At 40.4% G+C, this 23055-nt stretch overlaps 1 protein-coding gene across 1 annotated transcript in view; it reads left to right on the plus strand.

The window, feature by feature from the left end:
* The window catches only part of ZC3H15 (zinc finger CCCH-type containing 15), a 41671-nt gene extending 20820 nt beyond the window's left edge, over positions 1-20851 (plus strand). The window contains exons 4-10 of the mRNA XM_088466678.1: positions 2156-2308; positions 2392-2483; positions 4779-4961; positions 5360-5506; positions 5613-5714; positions 16457-16583; positions 20020-20851. Coding sequence (XP_088322804.1) covers positions 2156-2308; positions 2392-2483; positions 4779-4961; positions 5360-5506; positions 5613-5714; positions 16457-16583; positions 20020-20204 — 989 coding nt within the window. The 3' untranslated portion in view covers positions 20205-20851. The remainder of the gene's footprint in view (positions 1-2155; positions 2309-2391; positions 2484-4778; positions 4962-5359; positions 5507-5612; positions 5715-16456; positions 16584-20019) is intronic.
* The last annotated feature ends 2204 nt before the right edge of the window (positions 20852-23055 follow it).

Raw genomic sequence — 23055 nt, forward strand, 5'->3', positions numbered from 1 at the left:
AACATGTTGGATTTCACCAATCCTGAGACGCTGGCTTGCAGGAACGCAGCAATCCATCGCTAATGTATGGTCCCTGTTAGGCTAATTCTCGGTTGCTTTCTTTTCATGTTCAGCTTCTAAATCTCCTATTTGTTTAGCTGAACATGGAATTGTTTTAGGCTCTTTTTCTTAACCTTCACTGGAAACCATGGTGGCTGTTGCTCAAATTTACAATGCCTGATGGAGTTGTGCCTTGATACAAGGATATGTAGCTGTCTGTATAAATGTTGTTTCACTGTTAAAATGAACTGACGTGTTGGTGTCCAAGATTTAACAATACTGGCTACTGTGTGGATGAGAACCTTCTTGGCTGAGTTTGGTTAGCTAAATGGAAACAACAAGACTAGCACTGACAGCTTTATTTGGTAATTACATTACACAACAGTGGTTAAAGACGCGTCTTTCAAGAAACATGGACATGCAACCACAAAAGTTGGTAGATGTGATGGTTTTCTAGAAAACGGTGACCACAAATGTCTGACGAACGACATTCTTATGCTACTAATTTGATGGTGGAAATTAAGTGGCTACAAGTGTTTAAAACTTGATTTTTTTGCTAAATCCACACACAGAGCACCTTATACTCGTTAAATGCCGCTTATCCAAAGCAATGAGTTTGAAGGTAAAAAAAATAAATTTGTATGAAATAACCAATCTTGGGATGTTCTACTGAATAGCAACATACACAGGAGCCAAAACTGCATAGTGACTGTGTGAGCTCTGCTTGGTTCCAACTAAGCCATAGGTCGTTCCCCTTTTTGAATCTGGTAGAGGTAGCAGAGAGAATGCCTGACATGTTTGCGCCAATCGTTAAAGAGATCCCACACTGAATGTGCACATGACAGTGCAGCATACCACCCCAACCCCAGTAATCAGAATGTCCTCCTGTTAGTCTTCTATGTAGAAATACGCACAAGATTGTTTTTAAAGTGTACCTTGGTTTTGTGAGGGGTCATGGATGTCCTGTAGATGTGTTAATGTGGTCATAAAGTCAGAATACGATTTATTTAATCTGAAACGGTCCCAGTTTATGGAACCATATACTGCCCAAAATCATGGCTGTTGAGATGCACACCAGAGTAGAGAGCAGTTTGTTGCATTAGTTGAGTTTCCTAGAAGCACCAGAGCGTGACACCCCAGGCAGGAAAGAGAAACTGCACGGGTTGTTACAGGTGCAGGGTGCTAGATTGAACACTAGTTACAGCTGTCCTCACTACACCAGCTCTTTCAGATTTCTCTACTCTTATTTCTTATTGTCTCATTAATGAGGTGTCTCCTTACTTGAAAACCCTGTTTGTCTTCCAGTAACACAGTATGTTAAATGTTAGGGAAATTAATAAAGAATAAAAACTTGTCAGAAAATGCCAAGCAAGGCATTGTTGGCAAGCTGGTAGTTGTTGCGGCGCTATTCATGTCAAGGTCTGGATTTCACTAGAAGACTTTCTCTTTCATACCTCACCAACCACCGGCATCCCGAAGGTAAGTAGCTGGGTTAGGGAGAGGGTTAGGCACTGGGAGGGGGAGAGTGGGTTTAGGCCCTGGGGAGATTTGGGATGCTGGAGTTGGGATTTTGACTGCTGGAATCCTGTACCCAACCCATGCTAATGCCTACTCAACAGAATTAACATGGGTACATACAGAGTATTGCTTTAACTATTCTAGATGTCATGGTTTTCTAATAAAGTTTAGAAAATTAAAGATAAAATATGACTGCTATGGGTTACAGCGTTAAGTCATTAAGCATTCCTCTGTGTTCTCCAGACCCTGATAACAACACATTTAGTTTCATGAGTCTTTAGGGGTGTTTTCCAAATTGGGGATATGCTGTACAACTATTTGATTTCTGCATCTCATTGTGCTAGTCCGTATCACTGTCCTTGGAACTGGCCCTGTAAAATCATTCTGCATCTGACCTTGTTGATCCTACTAAAAATCTATGTTCTGCAAATCGTTAATGGTCACTTTAGAGCACAACTTATTACCTGTAGGACTTGGTTTTTCTTCTAAAATTTTGCTCCACTTGGCTTATTTTGTGTGTATATCTTGAGTGAGCTTTCTATTCACATGTTTGTGCATGTCTTTTTATTTAACATAATTTCCATTTTGATATACTTAGGTGCTGATCCAAAATCTGTAGTATGTGCGTTCTACAAGCAAGGCCAATGCACTAAAGGAGATAAGTGCAAATTCTCCCACGATCTGTCTTTAGAAAGGAAGTGTGAAAAGAGGAGTGTTTATGTTGATGGCAGAGATGATGAACTTGAAAAAGGTGAGCTGTTTCTGCATTTGCAAAAATATTATGTGACTGGCACAGATGATCATGCAATCTCATGTCTGGATTTCTGTTTACAGATACAATGGACAATTGGGACGAGAAAAAGTTGGAAGAGGTGGTGAACAAAAAGCATGGTGAAGCAGAGAAGAAGAAGCCTAAAACTCAAATAGTATGTTGTCTATAGATATATTGTCTTTTGTAGGAGGGGTAACATATTGCTAGTTTGATTGGAGAAGGTGGGTACACATGGATCAGTTGGGTGCATTCCGCTCTCAGTGTAGGCTAGACATAGGAATGATTCTGTGCTTAATGACAAAAACAGACTTTTATATTTGAGGTACGAGATAGTCTTATGTCCTTTTAAACCACAGTAAATAATCTGAAGAACAAAATATGGTAGCGCCTGTTTCCAAAACTGTAATATTTAATATATAACTGTAATATGAAATATATAGTTCTAGCTCATTTAATAAATGATAGATATATAAAAAATAAAACAATCCTGTTATCATAGCCCAATTCATTTGAACAAAAGCTTTAATGTGCTCATCAATATCAAATAAGCTAACCAATCACAAATCAGGTGAATATATATTAAACATGTCCACTGTCATATAAATGCTCAGTCTGTGCTAGGCAAAAGGTAGTATCAAGCTCAAATGAATGGTACACATACTAAGTGTCCCCAAGCTGATGATAAACTGTGTATATAGTGTCCAAATATTGTTTAGCGGAGCTCCCACCAATATATAGGCTGATTGGTATATGGTTTAATAGGAGCTCTACGCTATTCAACATTTGTCAGGCTGGAGAGCAGTAGTTTAAATTGCAGCTGGTAGTATGGACTCCAATTGCTAAGCTCCAGTGTATTTAGAGTATCAGGTCTCTCCTGCTATTTAATGCAGGACAGATCTTATGCGGTGCTGCTATTTAGTGCAGGAGAGCTCTGATGTGGCGCTACTATTTAGTGCAGGAGAGATCTGATGCGGCGCTGCTATTTAGTGCAGGAGAACTCTGATGTGGTGCTGCTATTTAGTGCAGGAGAACTCTGATGTGGTGCTGCTATTTAGTGCAGGAGAGCTCTGTAGCTGCGCTGCTATTTAGTGCAGGAGAGCTCTGATGTGGTGCTGCTATTTAGTGCAGGAGAGCTCTGTAGCTGCGCTGCTATTTAGTGCAGGAGAGATCTGATGTGGTGCTGCTATTTAGTGCAGGAGAGCTCTGTAGCTGCGTTGCTATTTAGTGCAGGAGAGCTCTGTAGCGGCGCTGCTATTTAGTGCAGGAGAGCTCTGATGTGGCGCTGCTATTTAGTGCATGAGAGCTCTGATGTGGCGCTGCTATTTAGTGCAGGAGAGCTCTGATGTGGTGCTGCTATTTAGTGCAGGAGAGCTCTGTAGCTGCGCTGCTATTTAGTGCAGGAGAGCTCTGTAGCTGCGCTGCTATTTAGTGCAGGAGAGCTCTGTAGCTGCACTGCTATTTAGTGCAGGAGAGATCTGATGCGGCGCTGCTATTTAGTGCAGGAGAGATCTGATGCGGTTCTGCTATTTAGTGCAGGAGAGCTCTGATGTGGCGCTGCTATTTAGTGCAGGAGAGCTCTGTAGCTGCGCTGCTATTTAGTGCAGGAGCGATCTGATGTGGCGCTGCTATTTAGTGCAGGAGAGCTCTGTAGCTGCGCTGCTATTTAGTGCAGGAGAGCTCTGTAGCTGCGCTGCTATTTAGTGCAGGAGAACTCTGATGCGGCGCTGCTATTTAGTGCAGGAGAGCTCTGATGCGGCGCTGCTATTTAGTGCAGGAGAGCTCTGTAGCTGCGCTGCTATTTAGTGCAGGAGAGCTCTGTAGCTGCGCTGCTATTTAGTGCAGGAGAGCTCTGTAGCTGCGCTGCTATTTAGTGCAGGAGAGCTCTGTAGCTGCGCTGCTATTTAGTGCAGGAGAGCTCTGTAGCTGCGCTGCTATTTAGTGCAGGAGAGCTCTGTAGCTGCGCTGCTATTTAGCGCAGGAGAGCTCTGTAGCTGCGCTGCTATTTAGTGCTCCTGACAGTTTTCATATGTCGGGAAGTTTGTTCAATTCAATATTACAAGTGAAACCTTTTTAAGGCCTAATTGAGACTCTGTGTTAGGCATGCTCACCAGGTTTTTTCATGACATTTCCTGCTTGTCATTATAATTTGGCTTTAATAGAGCCGAAATTTACTTTGATGTTCACCAGGATCTAGATTTGTTTAGCTACCAAAAAAATAAATGTAATTTTTTTAGGCAAATGATAAAATTATTACTTCTGAATAGATTATTTCAATAATAAGATGTATAAATAACAATATGTTTTACAAAGTTGTTTTCAGATAGTTCTGGATGTATTTAGTGTTAAATGTCTAAAACTTAAATGAACAACATAAAGCAAATGTGTGGATTTGTGTATTACATTATGTAGAAATAATAGCCTTTTAATTCTTTTGTTTTTATTATTCCAGGTTTGCAAATTCTTTCTTGATGCAATAGAAAACAACAAATATGGATGGTTTTGGGTATGCCCTGGTGGAGGCGACATCTGCATGTATCGTCATGCTCTGCCTGCTGGATTTGTACTAAAGAAAGATAAACAAAAAGAAGAAAAGGATGATGAAGTTTCATTAGAGGATTTGATTGAAAAGGAGGTATGTATAGCCATCTACAGCACACCCTCAGGAGGCAAGACACCTCGGAAGAAAAAAGTAGTCTCTTCCTTATTCAACTTATCTTTGTAAAGAGCCCACTCTGCAAAGTAACAGTGCATACCATACAGTCTATCATTTGCTTAATGTATCGTTGCAACAGGAATAAAACGCCCCAATCACAGGAGCTCACATTCCAAAATGTAAAGGGTATTTTGATCTGGTCTAAAGCAGAGGAGGAAAGCTCAGTAGCTTTTTACTTATTCTGAAAAAAAATGGTGATAATTCTGTGTATTGCATGGTAAGAAAGCTGATTGCCCTAATCAAGGGGATATTGCAGTCTAATTTAGCTGTAAATGAAACCTTGACCTAACGATTACCTTGCTTTTATGTAATTGTAGCGTGCAGCACTTGGACCAAATGTTACCAGGATCACCTTAGAATCATTTCTTTCTTGGAAAAAAAGAAAGAGGCAAGAACGAATAATAAAAGCTGAAGAAGAAATGGAAAGAAGAAAGGCAGATTTTAAAGCAGGAAAATCATTAGGGGTACACAATAATTTAATAATTTTTTTTGTTCAAATTGACATTTACATTTTTCCTATTTTTGTATGGAATATGGCAGTGAGCATGTTTGTGTTTTCTCTCCTGTTAGATCAGTGGTCGTGAAGTATTTGAATTTCGACCTGAGCTTGTGAATGACGACGATGAAGAAGCAGATGACACTCAATATACAGCTGAAGTAGATGAGGATGAGGTCAGTTGTATTTGCCATGACATACATCCCAACATTTAGTCACGTAAAATCTGGACAATGTAAACTCTGCCCCAGATCTGCTAAAACACCACCCATTTTCAAACTTAAAAATGCCCCTTTAAAGTAGGGATGTGCAGGCTCGGATAGGTTCGAGTTTGCACGTTGAGTTCGGATTTTTCCCTCCAAAAAAACGGAACTCAGAAAGAGGCAAAACGTCATCTTACATGGACGAACATCATCATTCCTGGACAAAAGTTCAGTGCAGTCACTACATGGGTTGGGGAACGACTGCATGATTACAATGTTGTAGTCGTACTGCCGTTACCCCATCGCCTAGTGGATGTATACCTTAAATCCATACATATGTGTTTTAAATATGTACAAATATTTCTAAAATTAAATAAGTCAAGTTGCAAAACAGCAGGTATAAACATGCAAATATTTATAATACTGATCAGCCATAACAATAAAACCACCTGCCTAATATTGTGTAGGTCCCCCTCATGCTGTCAAAACAGCTCTGACCTATTGCAGCATGGACTCCACAAGACCTCTGAAGGTGTCCTATGGTATCTGGCACTAAGCACTTTACGTCCTGTAGAGCTTGGGTACACACTGAGCGATGTGTACCCAGCTAATATGTAGGGCCGACATATCGGATCCTGGGTACACATCAGAACGAGGTAATGAACGACAGAACAATACCTCGTTCCGTCCTTCATTACCTGCAACTGGGCAGCTTGTGATATTGTTGCAGCGCGGCCGACCAGACGATGTAGCCAGCGCCCGCGAGAGCTCACATTTTGGCCGTACACACTGAGCTATGCGGTTCATATGTCGTTCCGATTTGGCCGGCATATCGTCTGTGTGTACTCAGCTTAAGTTGCGAGGTTTGGACTCTATGGCTCGGACTTGTTTTTTTCAACACCTTCTTGTTGCTCAAACCATTCCTGAACAGTTTTTGCGGTGTGACAGGGTGCATTATCCTACTGAATAAGACCATGAAGGGGTGTACTTGTCTGCAACAAGGTTTAGGTAAGTGGCACTTGTCAGAGTAATATCCACATGAATGCCAGGACCCAAGGTTTCCCAGCAGAACATTGCCCATAGCATCACATTGCCTGTGCCAGCTTGCCTTCTTCCCATGGTGCATCCTGGTGCTATCTCCTTCCCAAGTAACCGACACACATGCACCTGGCGGTCCAGAAAAACGTGAATCATCGGCCCAGGCCATTTTTCCCATAGCGCCATGGTCCAGTTCTGACACACTCATGCCCGTTGTGGGCTTTTTCAGCGGTGGACAAGGTTCAGTATGGGCACCCTGACCTTTCTGCAGCTACTCAGGCCCATATGCAGCAAGCTGTGATGCACTGTATGTTCTGATAGCTTTCTATAATTGTCGGCTTTAACATTTTTGAGCAATTTGTGCTACAGTAGCTATTCTGTTGGATAGGACTGACAGGCTAGCCTTTGCTCCCCACCCCATGCTCTGACCCAGTCATCTAGCTGTCACAATTTGGCCCTTGTCAAAGTTGCTCAGATCCTTACGCTTGCTATTTTTCCTTCTTCACATCAACTTCAAGAACTGAGTGTTCAAGGGGCGTGGCCTGGCATCCATTGGAGACAGACACGCAGTCTTGGAGCTCTGTCCCTGTTTGTGGTTTTTTTGCCCCACTGGATGGCTATTTCGAGCCCCCGGCTCTTCTAAAGTGTCCCACCTGTGCCCCCCTACGCTACCCGGTGGTGGTTAGTGGCATGCATGGAGCCGGAAGAGATCTCCTCTCTTGCGGGTTGCGGCCCACTGCCACATGTGAAGCCGGGGCCTAATTTTTGGGTGCCTGCCGAAGACTGCTGCGCCGCTGAAGGTAAGTTCCAGCTACATGGCCCTGCTTGCTGCGAAGGGCTGATTGTTCCCCCGCCGGACGCCCCGGCTCTCTGACTTGCTTGGAGTGCAAGGCAAGTACTGGGGTTTGCGTGATCCAGCTAGTATTGCTGAAGAGAGGGAGTTGGGGAGGCCATAACTCTGCTACAACCCCTTACAGCCTATATATATAGTCAGGTGCATAAATATTGGGACATTGACAAAATTTTCATATTTTGGCCTCTATTCACTACCACAATGGCTTTGAATTGAAACAAACAAGATGTGCTTTAACTGCAGACTTTCATATTTAATTTGAGGGTAATTACATCCAAATCAGATGAACGGTGTAGGAATTACAACGGTTTCTATATGTGCCTCCCTCTTTTTAAGGGGCCTAAAGTAATGGGACAAACTAAACAATCTTAAATCTAACGTTCACTTTTTAATACTTTGTTGCAAATCCTTTGCAGGCAATTGCAGCCTGAAGCCTGGAACGCATAGACATCACCAGACGCTGGGTTTCATCCCTGGTGATGCTCTGCCAGGCCTCTACTGCAAATGTCTTTAGTTCCTGCTTGTTCTTGGGGCATTTTCCATTCAGTTTTGTCTTCATCAAATGAAATGCATGCTCATTCGGATTCAGGTCAGGGGATTGACTTGGCCATTGCATAACATTCCACTTTGTAGCCTTAAAAAACTCTGGTTGCTTTTGCAGTATGCTTCGGGTCATTGTCCATCTGCACTGTGAAACGCCTTCCAATGAGTTCTGAAGCATTTGACTGAATATGAGCATATAATAATGCCCGAAACACTTCAGAATTCATTCTGTTGCTTTTGTCAGCAGTCACATCATCAATAAATACAAGGGAACCAGTTCCATTGGCAGCCATACATGCCCACGCCATGATACTACCACCACCATGCTTCACTGATGAGGTGGTATGTTTTGGATTATGAGCAGTACCTTTCCTTCTCCATACTCTTCTCTTCCCATCACTCTGGTACAAGTTGATCTTTGTCTCATCTGTCCATAGGATGTTGTTCCAGAACTGTAATGGCTTTTTTAGATGTTGTTTGGCAAACTCTAATCTGGTCTTCCTGTTTTTGTGGCTCACCAATGGTTTACATCTTGTGGTGAACCCTCTATATTCAGTCTTGTGAAGTCTTCTCTTGATTGTTGACTTTGACACATATACACCTACCTCCTGGAGAGTGTTCTTGATTTGGCCAACTGTTGTGAAGGGGTTTTTCTTCACCAGGGAAATAATTCTTCTGTCATCCACCACAGTTGTTTTCCGTGGTCTTCCAGGTCTTTTGGTGTTTCTGAGCTCTCCGGTGCGTTCTTTCTTTTTAAGAATGTTCCAAACAGTTGATTTGGCCACACCTAATGTTTTTGCTATCTCTCTGATGGGTTTGTTTTGATTTTTCAGCCTAATGATGGCTTGCTTCAATGATAGTGACAGCTCTTTGGATCTCATATTGAGAGTCGACAGCAACTGATTCCAAATGCAAATGTCACACCTAGAAACAAGTCCAGACCTTTTACCTGCTTAATTGATAATGAAATAACTAGGGAATAGCCCACACCTGTCCATGAAATAGCTTTTGAGTTGATAGTCCCATTACTTTTGGCCCCTTAAAAAGTGGGAGGCACATATAGAAACCGTTGTAATTCCTACACCGTTCACCTGATTTGGATGTAATTACCCTCAAATTTAATCTGAAAGTCTGCAGTTAAAGCACATCTTGTTTGTTTCATTTCAAAGCCATTGTGGTGGTGAATAGAGGCCAAAATATGAAAATTCTGTCAATGTCCCAATATTTATGCACCTGACTGTATATCTATGTGTATGTATGTATATTTATATTTTCACATCTACTATGTGTAGAGATAAAGGCACTCGCCAGACTTTTGAAGTCAAAACATACTTTAAGCTTTATTAGCATGCACATAATCCATAGTTGCCAACGTTTCGGTTCCGCTCCGGAACCTTTGTCAAGGCTTCATAAGAATACAACAGGCTAAAACAGAAAGAAATAATAATAAAGAAGTGTCACATAAGGCACAGTAATGCCTCCCAAGCCCTTATCTGGTTATATATTAGAACTTTTAAAAATTATTACACAACAAAAATTGTGTTATGCTGTAACTAAAATACATCAAATCACATTTACCAAATATCAAAGAAATTCAAATGATATGACGTTGATTACACTAATTAATTCTTATGGATAGCTTATTTATTATACTAGCCTTTATTTTTAGTTCTATTTAGTTGTTTGTATGATGTCATCACACTCTAGAGTACATATACTAATATGCTCATTTGTTACATAAGTGATTATACACTCTGGCTATCATATACTCATACATGCTTTTGTTACATAAATGAGTTTGCACTCTGGTTAACATATACCAATATATGCCATTTAAGCATTTGCTACATGAGTGAAATTCAGCATTGATTTACTGATTCTCTAGACCAGATACAGGATGTCTTTCATCTCATTTGAATTTTTTTGATAAGGGCCTGGGAGACATTACTGTGCCTTATGTGACACTTCTTTGTTATTATTGCTTTCTGTTTTAGTCTGTTGTGTTCTTATGAAGCCTTGACAAAGGTTCGTAGTGGAACCGAAACGTTGGCAACTATGGATTATGTGCATGCTAATAAAACTTAAAGTATGTTTTGACTTCAAAAGTCTGGCGAGTGCCTTTATCTCAACGTATAGTAGATGTGATATCCTTTATCATTGGGTTACCCACAGTTCAGTGGAAACTATAAAGAAGCACCCCAGCAAATTACAAGATAAGGTGTGAGTGCTGGACCACAGATAATAAATAAATATATAATTTTTATTTTTTTTCATATGAAGATTTGTCAGCCTCATACTAGGAGTGTCTGCTATTTTATCCTTATCTATATTATAATTTTGGCTCTCTGCAGGGCCGGGTGTGCTTTGTGTATGGTCTGAGCTGTCATTACAATCAGTTCATATTAGTAACTCATATACCGAAGTTTCCATGGGTTACAAATAAGATGCACAGCATTGCCTGGTGGGACTATATAATACCAGTCTGATGATTTAATATTAAGGAATATAATATTAAGGAAACCTCCTATCACCCAGATGTGTCTTATGTCCTCACTGTCATACGCAGTGGAGCCTAAACCCGTATAATATTAGTCTTTCTCTAAGCGGTGGATTAACTATTTGAGGCTGACCAGAGTCTCCGAAACTAACCATGCGTCCAAGAAAAGCTAAAGTATCCAAATCTGTCTCTAAGGTCGCTTTTTTTTTAACCTACATCTCTTCCTGTTAAAAACAACAGAAAAACGCTGTCATCTGCTCAAAAAGATATTGCTACCTTTTCATCTAACATATGACCCTCCCTTACACAAATGGATTCTGCTCCGAGTTCGCCGGGGGATGGTGATGCTTTGCGGTTGGCACTATGAAGCAGTTACTAGCACAGTCCAAGAAAGACGTTGCTGCTGAATTTCGTACGACCCTCCAGGAATGCCAACAGTCCATAGATGACTTGGGCGATAGAACGGATCATCTTGAAAACAAAATGGAAGAGGTAGTGGGTTCACATAATGACCTCATTCTTCTACATGAATCCTTGCAAGCCAAGGTTACTACTCTCCGTAATAAAGTGACTGATCTGGAAGACAGGTCTAGACTAAGTAAGATTAAACTGAGAGGAGTTCCGGAAACTGTCTCGCATAGCAGTCTACAGGAATATGTGCAGGATCTGTTTCGGAAGCTTCTGCCTAATATCCGAGCTGATCTTTTAATTGACCGGATACATAGGCTTCCCAAAGCCAGAAATGCACCCGAGGGGTCCCACATAGATATTTTGATGAGAATCCATTTTTTCATACTAAAGAGGCTATATTAAAAGCTGCTAGACCTTCGGAGGATACGGCAGATGTCCTTACTTGTCTTCAACTTTTTGGGGACTTATCACAGGCAACATTGGCCAAACTACGCTCTTTTTACCCGATCACCAGCGCTCGTAGGAAAGCTAATATCCTCTACCGCTGGGGATTTCCCACCAAGCTAGTGGTAACACGGGATGGCTCCACTACCACAATTAACAACCTAGAGGAAGGAGTAAAAGCTCTTTCGAAATGTTACATTACTGGACTCTTTTCTGACCTCTTGTCCGAACGACCACCACAGAAAGATTGGTCCACTGTGAACTCTAACGCATGAGTATTGTTTTTGATTCAATCTCTTATATCTGCTATTCTATGTATAATTTGAATATACTATGAGAGTTCTGTTGAGCTTAGTTAACATTGAGTAGCGGCAATTTACATGTTGATTCACTAGATTTTTGACAAGCTGTGAGATGAGGTATAGTTCTTTTCTTATTTTACTTAATAGGATATTCATATTGTTTTTCAGTATTTTATGAGTTGGAATGGTCCTTTCAGCAAGGAGATTTTATGATTGTTGTTTGAGGCTGAGATGCCTGCTAGGAGTGACAAGTAAATTTTACTTCTTTATGTTACAATTACAGCGGGCGTTGTGACACCAGGTTAAAGTTAGGAGATATAGATAGATATATATATATATCTATATATATCTATGTGTGTGTGTGTTGATTCACTTAAAAAAAAAAAAAAGTGATGGGGGTCCAACCACTACCCCCCTAGTTCTTGTTTTAGGAGTCGCAGTTTATGGTGGCACCTGTGGGCCCCAAGCGGAGTCATTTCTGTTTACTATTCCCTTTTCCTTTTTATTGCATGTGTTTTTTCCAGTCTTCCCCCTTTTTTTTTTTTTTCCCCATGCCAGGTGTGCATTACGCATATTATTCTGTATGACCTTGATCCCAGTGAAGTGCTTCTATTTTCTTTCAGGATTTAATGGTTAGAATAATGTCTATAAACGAAAAGAACCTGAACTCACCTCAGAAGAGAAAGCTAGCTCTTAACTATTTTCATAAATATAAAGCCCAGATTGTTGCAGTACAGGAGACACATTTTCAGTGATCTGGCCAACCCCAATTAACAATTCCAGTTTTCCTCACTGTTATACGGCTAATGGTCCCAATAAAAAAGCAGGAGCAGCCATTCTTGTTTCTCAACATTGTCCTCATATCTTGTCATCTCATTATACAGACCCAAATGGAAGGTATGTAATACCAGTGGGAACATTGGACAATGTTGAAGTTACTCACTTCGTGTTACGTACCTAACACTAAACAATTAGCCTTCTGTAAGATTTTTCACTAAGCTCCAGAAGTATGCTAAGGGAGCTATTTTACTCCTGGGGGATTTCAATTTAGTTCTAGACCCAGTGATGGATAGATCAAGGTCTACAATACCTTGCTGAAGCCAATCACATGATTTTTCAAAAGGGTTTCAACAGTTATTAGCAGAATTTGACCTGTTTGACATATGGAGAGCAAAACATCCTACAGTGAGGGACGATTCCTTTTACTCCCGTGTCCACAAATCGTATTCTGGGATTGATTTGACACTGTCAGATAAGTGGATTCTGTCCTTTGTGAGTAAAATAGATATCCTCCCCATGACTTGGTCAGATCACTCCCCCCTTTTTTTTTTACTTGGAATATTGGAACTAGGAAAGTGGCCCCAGGCCCCTGGAGGTTGGGCCGTGGTGTTTTGTCTCTGCCGGAGACTCATAGACCTATACAAGAATCCCTCTCCCTTTTTCTTAGTACCAATAACCTTGAAGAAACTACATTATTTAACTTCTGGTGTTCTTTGAAGGCGGTTATAAGGGGTTCTGCTATTCAGGCAGCTGCTAGACAGAAAAGAGAATATAAAAAAAAGTTATGAGCAGGCAGAAGCTGAAGTGGCGCGATTGGAAGAGGCAAATAAAGCCGAACCTCTCAATAAACAGTTGTTCAAACAATTATTAACTGCCAGAGATGAGGTGAATATTTTTTCTCTTCAGGAGGTACAGAGTAATATCACTAAATTAAACCAAAAGTTCTACGTTTTTGGAAATCGGGCCAGCTGTTTGTTGGCTCGTAAACTGAGAGGGAACAGGGCAAGGGAACGGGTGCACAAGGTTTATAATTCCTTGGGTGCGAAAGTCTCAGACCCAGTTGAGATAGCTAATGCCTTCGCCAGTTTTTACGCTAAATTTATATAACCTTAAAGATGACTCCAACACCCTTCAATCTAGTGATGTCAATATTGAAGGTTTCCTAAAGGAAATTTCTCTTCCTAATTTGAACTCTGAGGCCTGTCTGTCTCTTGGTGCCCCTTGGTCGCTGGAGGAGGTGGAAATAGATTTGATGCAACTAGATAAGGCGCCCGGTCCAGATGGATATCCTGCAAATTTTTATAAAGTATTTAAAGCTGATTTAGCTCCAATCCTACTGTCAGTTTTTAATAAAGCTTCTGATACCGGCCAATTTCCAAAAGAAATGCTAGAAGCGCATATAATTGCCATCCCGAAATCTGGTAAAGACCCCACACTAATAGCCAATTATCGACCAATCACTTTGCTAAATTCAGATGTTAAACTGTTTGCCAAAATGGTTGCTAGTAGATTAAACCACCTTCTCCCGGCTATCATTAATCCCGACCAGGTTGGGTTTGTGATGGGCAGACAGGCTCCAGATAACACGAGGAGGGTGCTTAATATTATAGAGCATTATGACCGCCTTCAGGAACCACTATTAGTTCTGTCCCTTGATGCTGAGAAAGTATTTGACCGACTTCATTGGGGATACTTAAAGAAGGTCTTATGTCATTTTGGTTTTCAGGGAAGAATCTTAGAGTCTACACTAGCGCTATATACTCAACCTTCTGCAAAGGTGATTGTAAATGGATGTTTATCTTCTAGTTTCGATATCACGAACAGTGCCCTCTGTCCCCCTTTTGCAATTGAGCCTTTGGTTGAGATGGTTCGATTGATGCCCCATATACATGGCCCTGCACTTGGAGGTGTGTCAACAAAATTAGTTTATTCGCTGATGTTATTTTATTATGTTTACTTCGCCCAGAGAGGTCTCTTTGTGCATTACATTCTGTTTTAGAAGACTATGCCAAAATATCTTATTATAAACTGAATACTAACAAAACAGAAGTTCTACCTTTCAATATAACCAAATCTCTATCAAATAAGTTGAAAGAGCTATATAAATACTGGCTAGAGAATGTGATATTGTTCACTGTAATTATGATCCCCTGCTGAGGGCTTTTGAGACTGACCGGGGAATGGATGATGCATGAAGTGTCATGGTTGGGACGGATTGCAGCAGCAAAGATGGTCCTTCTCCCCAAATTAATGTACTTGTTTCATACTATACCTAGACCATTCCCTAAGTACATATTTAATGTTCTAAGATTATTAATACATATGTTTGGAGAGGAAACAAACCAAGAATAGCGAGGCGCACTCTGTCTCCCCCCAAAGGAGCTGGGGGAGTTGCTTTTCCAGATTTAGAAAGCGATCTTTCAGCCGGTCTCCTCAAGCCAAGCCAGAGATTGGCTTACACTTAATTCTCCCAAACCCTGGGTACTTATTGAAAGGTCATACGCTTCTCCATATCCCCTTTCGGATTTATTTTGGATTCCCCATTCGACTATTCCCCCCCAAGTCTAATTTATGTATAGCAATCCAAACCACCCTGACTGCTTGGCACAAACTGATGTCCTCTGAAGAGGAGATATCCCTACCTTTTACTTTATCTTTAGCTACGGTAGCCAAGCTGATCATTAATTTACATTTGGGGTCCTGGATGGAGGGTGGCCTTTTAACCTTGGGTGATTTGTTTATAGGAAATTATTTTGCATCATTTATTTCTCTGCAGACGCATTTTGGTCTGATGAAACAAGATTTTTTACAGATACACCACTGGTTGCAAAGCCATCTTCAATCTCCACTCAAAAAACCTTATTTCCCTCTCTTACTGCTATCCCGATTTAGATCCTCGAATCACAAAGGAGGTATTACTTGGTTATATCAATATTTGACTCGGATAAATAAAAAAGGGAAATTACCAGCCCAGGTTAAATGGGAAAAGGATCTAGACCGAATTCTCACTGAAGAGGAGTGGGATATAATTTTTTATAATTTTTCGCATTTGCTTTATTGTATCCAAGTGCATTAACCACTCAGAGATGTTCTATAAGTTGCTCCAGAGAGCATACTTCACTCCAGAGCGTCTACATAAGATATGGCCATCTATCTCTCAGTTATGCTGGAGAAACTGCGGCTGTGTGGGAGATATATTCCATATTTTTTGGTCATGCTCCCTCCTTCGACCACTGTGGAACGCAGTGTTTGCTTGATAGGTGCCATTGTAATGAATTAAATGTTATTCATTACAATGTTATGTATTAAATGTTATTCACTTCACATGTCGGAAATTCCCTTCCTAATGGTTGAAGAGTGATCAGGTTTTAAAGTCCTGGACCCCAGGCATCTAGGAGTTATTCTGCTCTTTGAACCTATGCAGCAGCCAGTTGTTGTACTCAGACCATCAGTTGCTGTCTTTGACCTGTGAATGGGGAAAAGCCGATGCTTACCAGAGATCTCTGCTAAGAGAAACAGAGTACACATGGGCACTTTATAGAGGCAGCACACTGGGAGAGGAGTTAAAAAATTTAAATTTGCTCTATTTTTTTCACATTCCACCTCTGTAAAGCATTCTTCTGCACTAGCAGTTTCTCTCTACATCAGAAAACTGAATAGAAGGAGACTGATCAAAATACAGGTGTCGTGCACATTGCTTCAGCCTTAGAATTTCGCAGAGCAACACGTGTAATAAGGTGGAGGTTGGCACTTACAGGGCTCCATACATTTTGAAGAAACTGTAGAGCAATAAGTGAAATGCATTGAGTGTGTACGTATGTTTTGATTCTTTTTTTTTCTTTTAAAGACGGACAATTCAGATATTAAAGAGATAGATCTCAGCAGATTTGTTCTTAAAGACGTTGATGACACGGGAATTACAGTCGCCAGCCTGGAGCGCTTCAGCACATATGTCTCCTCAACAGATAAAGATGGTAGGTTTATCGAACATGCGTCTTTTTCTAACATTCTTTACAGTTACTGTGTGTCCAGCTCTTAGTCCCAGCCTGGTATGTACACCCTAGGGTAGATATTGCACATATAGTTGTATACATTTGTCATGTTGAATATATGAATGTCTACATTTCTTGTTTGTGTACTTTTAAAGGGCAGTGCTGTTTTAATAAACATAGTCGTCGTCCTCAAAAGCACGTACACTCCAGCAATTTCTCTTTCACTGCAGCTATAACCAAGTAATTCTAGTCTAAGAGCATTAGCCACCTTGAAAAAGAGCCTTCACCATACAAGGCTGGAATTATGTGCTAACAAGACCAGTAACTGGGATGAGGATAGGAAACCATTAATTTTCTCTATAGCACTAGAAAAATGTAAAAACGCCTCACTTCCATTGTTGGAAAGGAGTGTTTGATAGAGGTATGTGTTTAGAGAATGGCGATCATTAAATAATGATTCCTCTACCATCCAATCTGGGTGCGCTGCTAGACCGTAAGGTTTAGAGGGGGAAGCTGAGGAGGAGGCACTAAATGATAAAACTGTTGGAGCTGCCGCTTGACATTTACACCTTACCCTTACGGACCATTTATTTTCTGCTTGCCTCTCACCCTTGCTCTCTACTCTATCGATCCCTCTTCTATTTTGATTGATTTGTACCTCAAATAACTCCAAACTGCCTCTTATAATTGTGTAAATGTATTTCTACCAGTAGTGTCCGACTTGGATTCTGTCAGACAAATACCACGTTTATAACATCTGGGTTTTTTTTTCTCCATGAAAGTGCAGTAGACTGGAAGTGAAATTATGTTGTCCTTTAAAATAGTGTTTGCAATACATGTTCAAAGCTATGCAGTTAGGATAACACACATTGCCTTCTCCAGATTCATAGACTGTCAGGTAGACAGGAAGGCCTTACAACAAAACGTTCCTGATAGTTTCTTACTATATTCATATTTTTTATATACAAGGAATGAATGAAAGCAAATAATACATCTCTTGAAATGTTGATAGAAGAAGGTACATCGGTGGAGAAAAAGTTCTTCCTCTTTGTCTTCTCAACTCAAATATGAAATGTCATGCAAGAGAAACAAATAAGTGTAGTACAGTTTTCTTCCTTCCCATGGAGTCATTCAATTACGTCTTTTATGCCAACACTAAAGATGGGTGTGAAACAATCAGCGTACCCCAACTCACACATCTAAATGTGGTGCACAGCGTGTAAAGGTATCTTTGCCACCAAGGTACATCAACCACAAGTGACCAGTGTATAAAGATTCCCTAGTATATAGTATAAGTATAGCGTACCACAAGTGCTTGCAGACCAGCAAAGAGTGTGAAAAGCCTTTTCTCTACATCTTATGAATTTTAGGCATAATCTGTAATCACCTATAAATGAATGAAAGATTTGGTCTTTTAATCATTTTTATTTTTGGACTGTGTTCTGTATTCTAATGAACATTATTTACATCGGACCCTTAGTGGTCTTGTTAGGTATTTTTAAAACAGTTTTCTCTGGATATCCCTTTTTTGGGGATTTTATTTAATAAAGTTTTTTTTTTGTTTTTTTTAATTATTATTTATTTTGGTCATATTTTCTGGACTGCACACCGAGGGTTGAGAGAATAATGTGTTGGGGATGACTAATAGAAGTATATAAAGATACCGAGAGATACTTTGAAAGAGTTATACCTACCTTGAGTAGGGCACGCCCTCCATCTTTAAATTGTGCTGATTCAAAGATACCTTTTATTTGTTTGAAACCTTCTTCACTTATATTGAGTGCGGTATGCTATACTTGTACCTTTTGGGGCCTCTTTATATACAGTATGAAAAAAAGATTGTGTGGGGATACACAACTGCACTACAAAAAAGTGGGGAGAGTGTCTTAGGAAACAATTCTGTTGTACCCCAGACCTCAAAAGAACACATGGTAAAAACACAAATGAATCTACCCATAAAGATAGTAGAAAACATAGGTGATGTTGGTGGTTTTCTGGTCAATAATCACCTTATGCAATATGGGTGTGTATGTTATTATCACATACCGTATATACTCGAGTATAAGCCGACCCGAATATAAGCCGAGGTACCTACTTTTACCCCAAAAAACTGGGAAAACTTATTGACTCGAGTATAAGCCTAGTGTGGGAAATGGCAGCAGCTGGTAGTGCCCCCAGTAGTAATCCCCCCTTTCAGTGCCTCCAGTGGTAATCCCCCCCTTTCAGTGCCTCCAGTGGTAATCCCCCCCTTTCAGTGCCTCCAGTGGTAATCCCCTCTGGTAGTGCCCCCTGCAGTAATCGCCCCCTGTAGCCCCCCCCCCTCCCCAGTAGAGAGAGATGTGATCAGAATAAAAAAAAAAAATCACTTACCTGAAACTCCTGGTCCCGCCGCTATCCGCTCCTCCGGCCGCTTTGCATGGGAGAGACGTCGTCATGACGACGTGTCTCCCATTACCCACTGCGGGAGCCGGAAGATGGCTCCCGCAGTGGGAGCAGCAGCAGCCGCTGAGAGTCTGACAGACTCTCAGCGGCTGCTGATTACAGCAAACACGCAGCTGCCGGCTCTGGCGGCTGTGTGTTTGTGCTGTGTAGCGCTGACCGAACTCCGTCCGGTCAGCGCTACACTTCACTCGAGTATAAGCCGAGGGGGTACTTTTTCAGCACAAAAAATGTGCTGAAAAAGTCGGCTTATACTCGAGTATATACGGTATATACTTTCTGTAATCACACTTGGCATATGTCAATAGATCAACACTATGATCAAACTCATTATTGATAAACATGCATAGTTTTAATGTGACTCATGAATAAAAACAAAAACCATTAAAAGCATAGAGTAAAATTACCAGGTGGCTGCTTTACCAGATGGTAGAAAAAACGGGTATTGGTGTAAAATATCAGAAAGGTAGTCCGGCTCTCCTTAATTCTGCTTCTAGCGTCCTAGTGTACACCGCACCTCCAACCTCCTGTTCTGCCTCTTTATACACTGGTCACTTGTGGTTGATGTACATTGGTGGCAAAGATACCTTTTACACGCCGTGCACTACATTTAGATGTGTGAGTTGGGGTACGCTGATTGTTTCACACCCATCTTTAGTGTGGGCATAAAAGACGTAATTGAATGACTCCATGGGAAGGAAGAAAACTGTACTACACTTATTTGTTTCTCTTGCATGACATTTCATATTTGAGTTGAGAAGACAAAGAGGAAGAACTTTTTCTCCACCAACGTACCTTCTATCAACATTACAAAGGATGTATTATTATTATTTGCTTCCATTCACTCATTGTATATAGAGCGCCCAGCTTATGAGTCCCATTGGTGAGGTTTTTATTTGGTGAATCTAAGCAGGGCAGCTCCCTTTGCGCCAATTATCAGGATCCATTTATTTGTTAATTATTCATATTTTATCTTCAGACGTAAAGCTAAATGAAGCTTCTGGAGGCGAAATCAGAAACGGAGAACATAACGATTATGAAGAACTAAGTGGAGAAGAGGATCAGGAAAATCATTTTATGGATGCTGTCCCTGTTGATGAAAATCTTTTTACTGGAGAAGATCTGGATGAACTTGAGGAACAGCTGAATACGCTTGAAGAATGAATATTGCTATTCACATGATTAGGATATTCAGACTGCCAAGCCTTTCCAGCTTTTTTTTTTTTTTTTTTAAATGAGGGAAACTTTATAGTTCCCTTACTGCTTCTAAAGTACACATCAGAAAAAAATCTAAGAACCTTCTTCTTGTGTTGTAATTTTGACCACTGTAAAGTGGTCAGACTCTTTAGGAATGACAAATAAAGATCTCATTTGGATGGACGTCCTCAATTTTATTTAAATACATTGTGTTTTATGTTTGCTGTCTGTCTTGATTTAATAAAAGCCTAAGGCAACATATTTTCAGTGTGTCTTATAACGCTAAATCTGAGATGGCATTAAGCATTACCTCTTATGTACAAAGTCCTCATCCGTTACAACAGGAATTCAGTCAGCATATTATTATTGATGTGTAGGGATGTCGCCCATTGTTATATACTGTATTACGTCATTTGAAACTGTATGTAGGCCCTGTTACTGCCCTACTTAATAGTAAAATTAACTATAACATTGCTTCCTGATACAGTCCTATTGGGTTTTAATTGGTTTTGTTGGAATAAAATATGCTCCATACCATTGTCTCCCACAGAACTGCTGACAAGTGGAGGGGACCTTTTTAAATGCAGCCGCTTAGTAAATATACCCCCTTTGTATTTCTGCTCCCATCTGTCTCATTTTGTAAGTTTGTCTGGTACTCTATATATTAGCCTTAATGCACAAATCTCATGGGCCACCTATATGATTCTGACTTCTATTCTGATGGCAACCCTATCTGTCGTGTGTGTGAATACATTAGGGGTGAGGACCTGATCGACAATAACCACCCGATCGGGCAGTCTATTTTTATATATACGTGACACTAGAATGAGCTCTAAGGGGAGGATTCTGAATTGTATTTGCAAGAAAGATGTGATTCTGTTTATCAGCTTGTTGATTGCTGAGGGCAATGGAGAGAATACACTACAGGGAGAGAACACATTGGAGAACACATAAATGGGTGAGTAATATTGCTGATTGTGATTATCTACTGTTTATGTAGTGGGTATATCTGTGTGTTCGTGCAGAACCACAGGGAGAGAGCAGTGCTTATCACACTTCCCATGTATCCAATACTTCATACCACACACCAGATTGGCTCCTGCTCTTTAGATTTCATTAGCAGTCCTGCTGGTGTTCAGATATCGCTATATAGATTTTCCCTGTCTGGACCTCCTAAGGAATGAAAAGCCAGTGTTTATTTTGCATACAGTATACTTTTAACATTTTGGGGTTTTATATACAGTAGTTCTCCATCCTTTCATGCTGATAGGACATCCATGATGCTTCATGACTTAACAATGACTGCTTGTGACATCATCTCCTAGGCAACTGAACTGTTTAGTTTACATCAGTGTCAGAGCTCAAGCTGACTGATGAATAGTCTTGTTCCTGAATTTATTTTTTTGTTGCAATCAGAAATTGTCGTCCTCTGTTGGTTTATATTTCATGAGAAGTCCTATGATGCTGTCCCAGGTGAGCATTAGTATATATTTTATTGTGGTCTCTCATTCAAACACATTTGTTGAACTAATATACTATTTTACCTTAGGGGTATTTTTATTTAGTGATGGATAAGACTAAGGGGTATATTTACTAAAGACTGATATTAATCAACATGTGTTTCTGGGACTAAATCGCACACAATTAGTTACACTTGAAAAAAAATGTCTGTTAGTAAATGTGTGATTTAGCCTCAAACACATCAATATTCATTTTTTTAGATCGATTAGAAATTTGATTAAAATCATCCTTTCGTAAGTTTACCCCCAAACCTCTGCTGTTGGTTATGTACTTTGAGAGTTTCACTGTCCGATTTGGAATAAATGAAGGGAAATTGGTAGTAAAACTGATGTAGATAAACATTATAACATACACCACATACCTCCTAAAATTCCCACAGATCAGAACAAAGTAGGCCACTCCCAAATCACCCAAACTGCTTGTTTCCCCTTCATCGTAAGATCCGGATGCGACATCAGTGAGTATGGAAGTGCAGTTCCATGCCCTGACAGTGCTGTTATTTTGTCCCAACTGTAGTATCTGGACGTCAATAGTAGAAATTTGTACGTTCACCACAGGTTACTGTTCCCACTCTGTCCGAGTGGATAGTAACTGATGTCAGGGTCCTTTCGGTAAAGGGCATCTAGCAGAAACCCAAACTGCTTGTCTCTTGCCATTATGGGATGATAGTGTCTTACTCTCATGCAGGCCATGGCTCTTGTGACTTTCAAAATATGCACAAAAGGGAAAAAATGGGATTGTTGGCATGATCCAAAGTTTTAGATCTATGTTTACTATGAAAAAAAAAGATAAGCAAAGGAACACCAGCTATATGTCTATAGTAATTTTTTTGTATTTCATGAAAATTGTAACAAAATAAAAATATAGTGATGGCAAGCTGTTGTTTTTTAGTGGCCATTTAATAATACTTTGGTGTGTAACACCGTCAATTTAATTGTAATATCTCACAACCTGCGCCTCTCCACTCTGCAGAAGATCTGTCTCTTACACGCTCATTATCTGCTCCCATTCATGATTACAGGACTTTTTTCAGGCTGTACCCACTCTGTGGAATGCAACACACAATAAGACTTTGCTCTAGTCTGAAAACCTTCAAGTGTTCCCTGAAAACTCACCTCTTTAGGCAAGCTTATCAAATTCCAGAACCACCCACATACCCTCCGTAAACTATCCTACCCAATTACATCCCCACTATAAAGTCCACACATAACGTTACATATTTTCTCTGTTTTCACTTTCACATCCTCCTGACCCTTGGCCAACATTCCTGTGTGACTGGTTCATACAGCCCACTATG

Source organism: Taudactylus pleione, unplaced genomic scaffold, assembly GCF_031769625.1.
Source record: "Taudactylus pleione unplaced genomic scaffold, aTauple2 ptg000066l, whole genome shotgun sequence".
In the NCBI taxonomy this organism is placed as follows: Eukaryota; Metazoa; Chordata; class Amphibia; order Anura; family Myobatrachidae; genus Taudactylus; species Taudactylus pleione.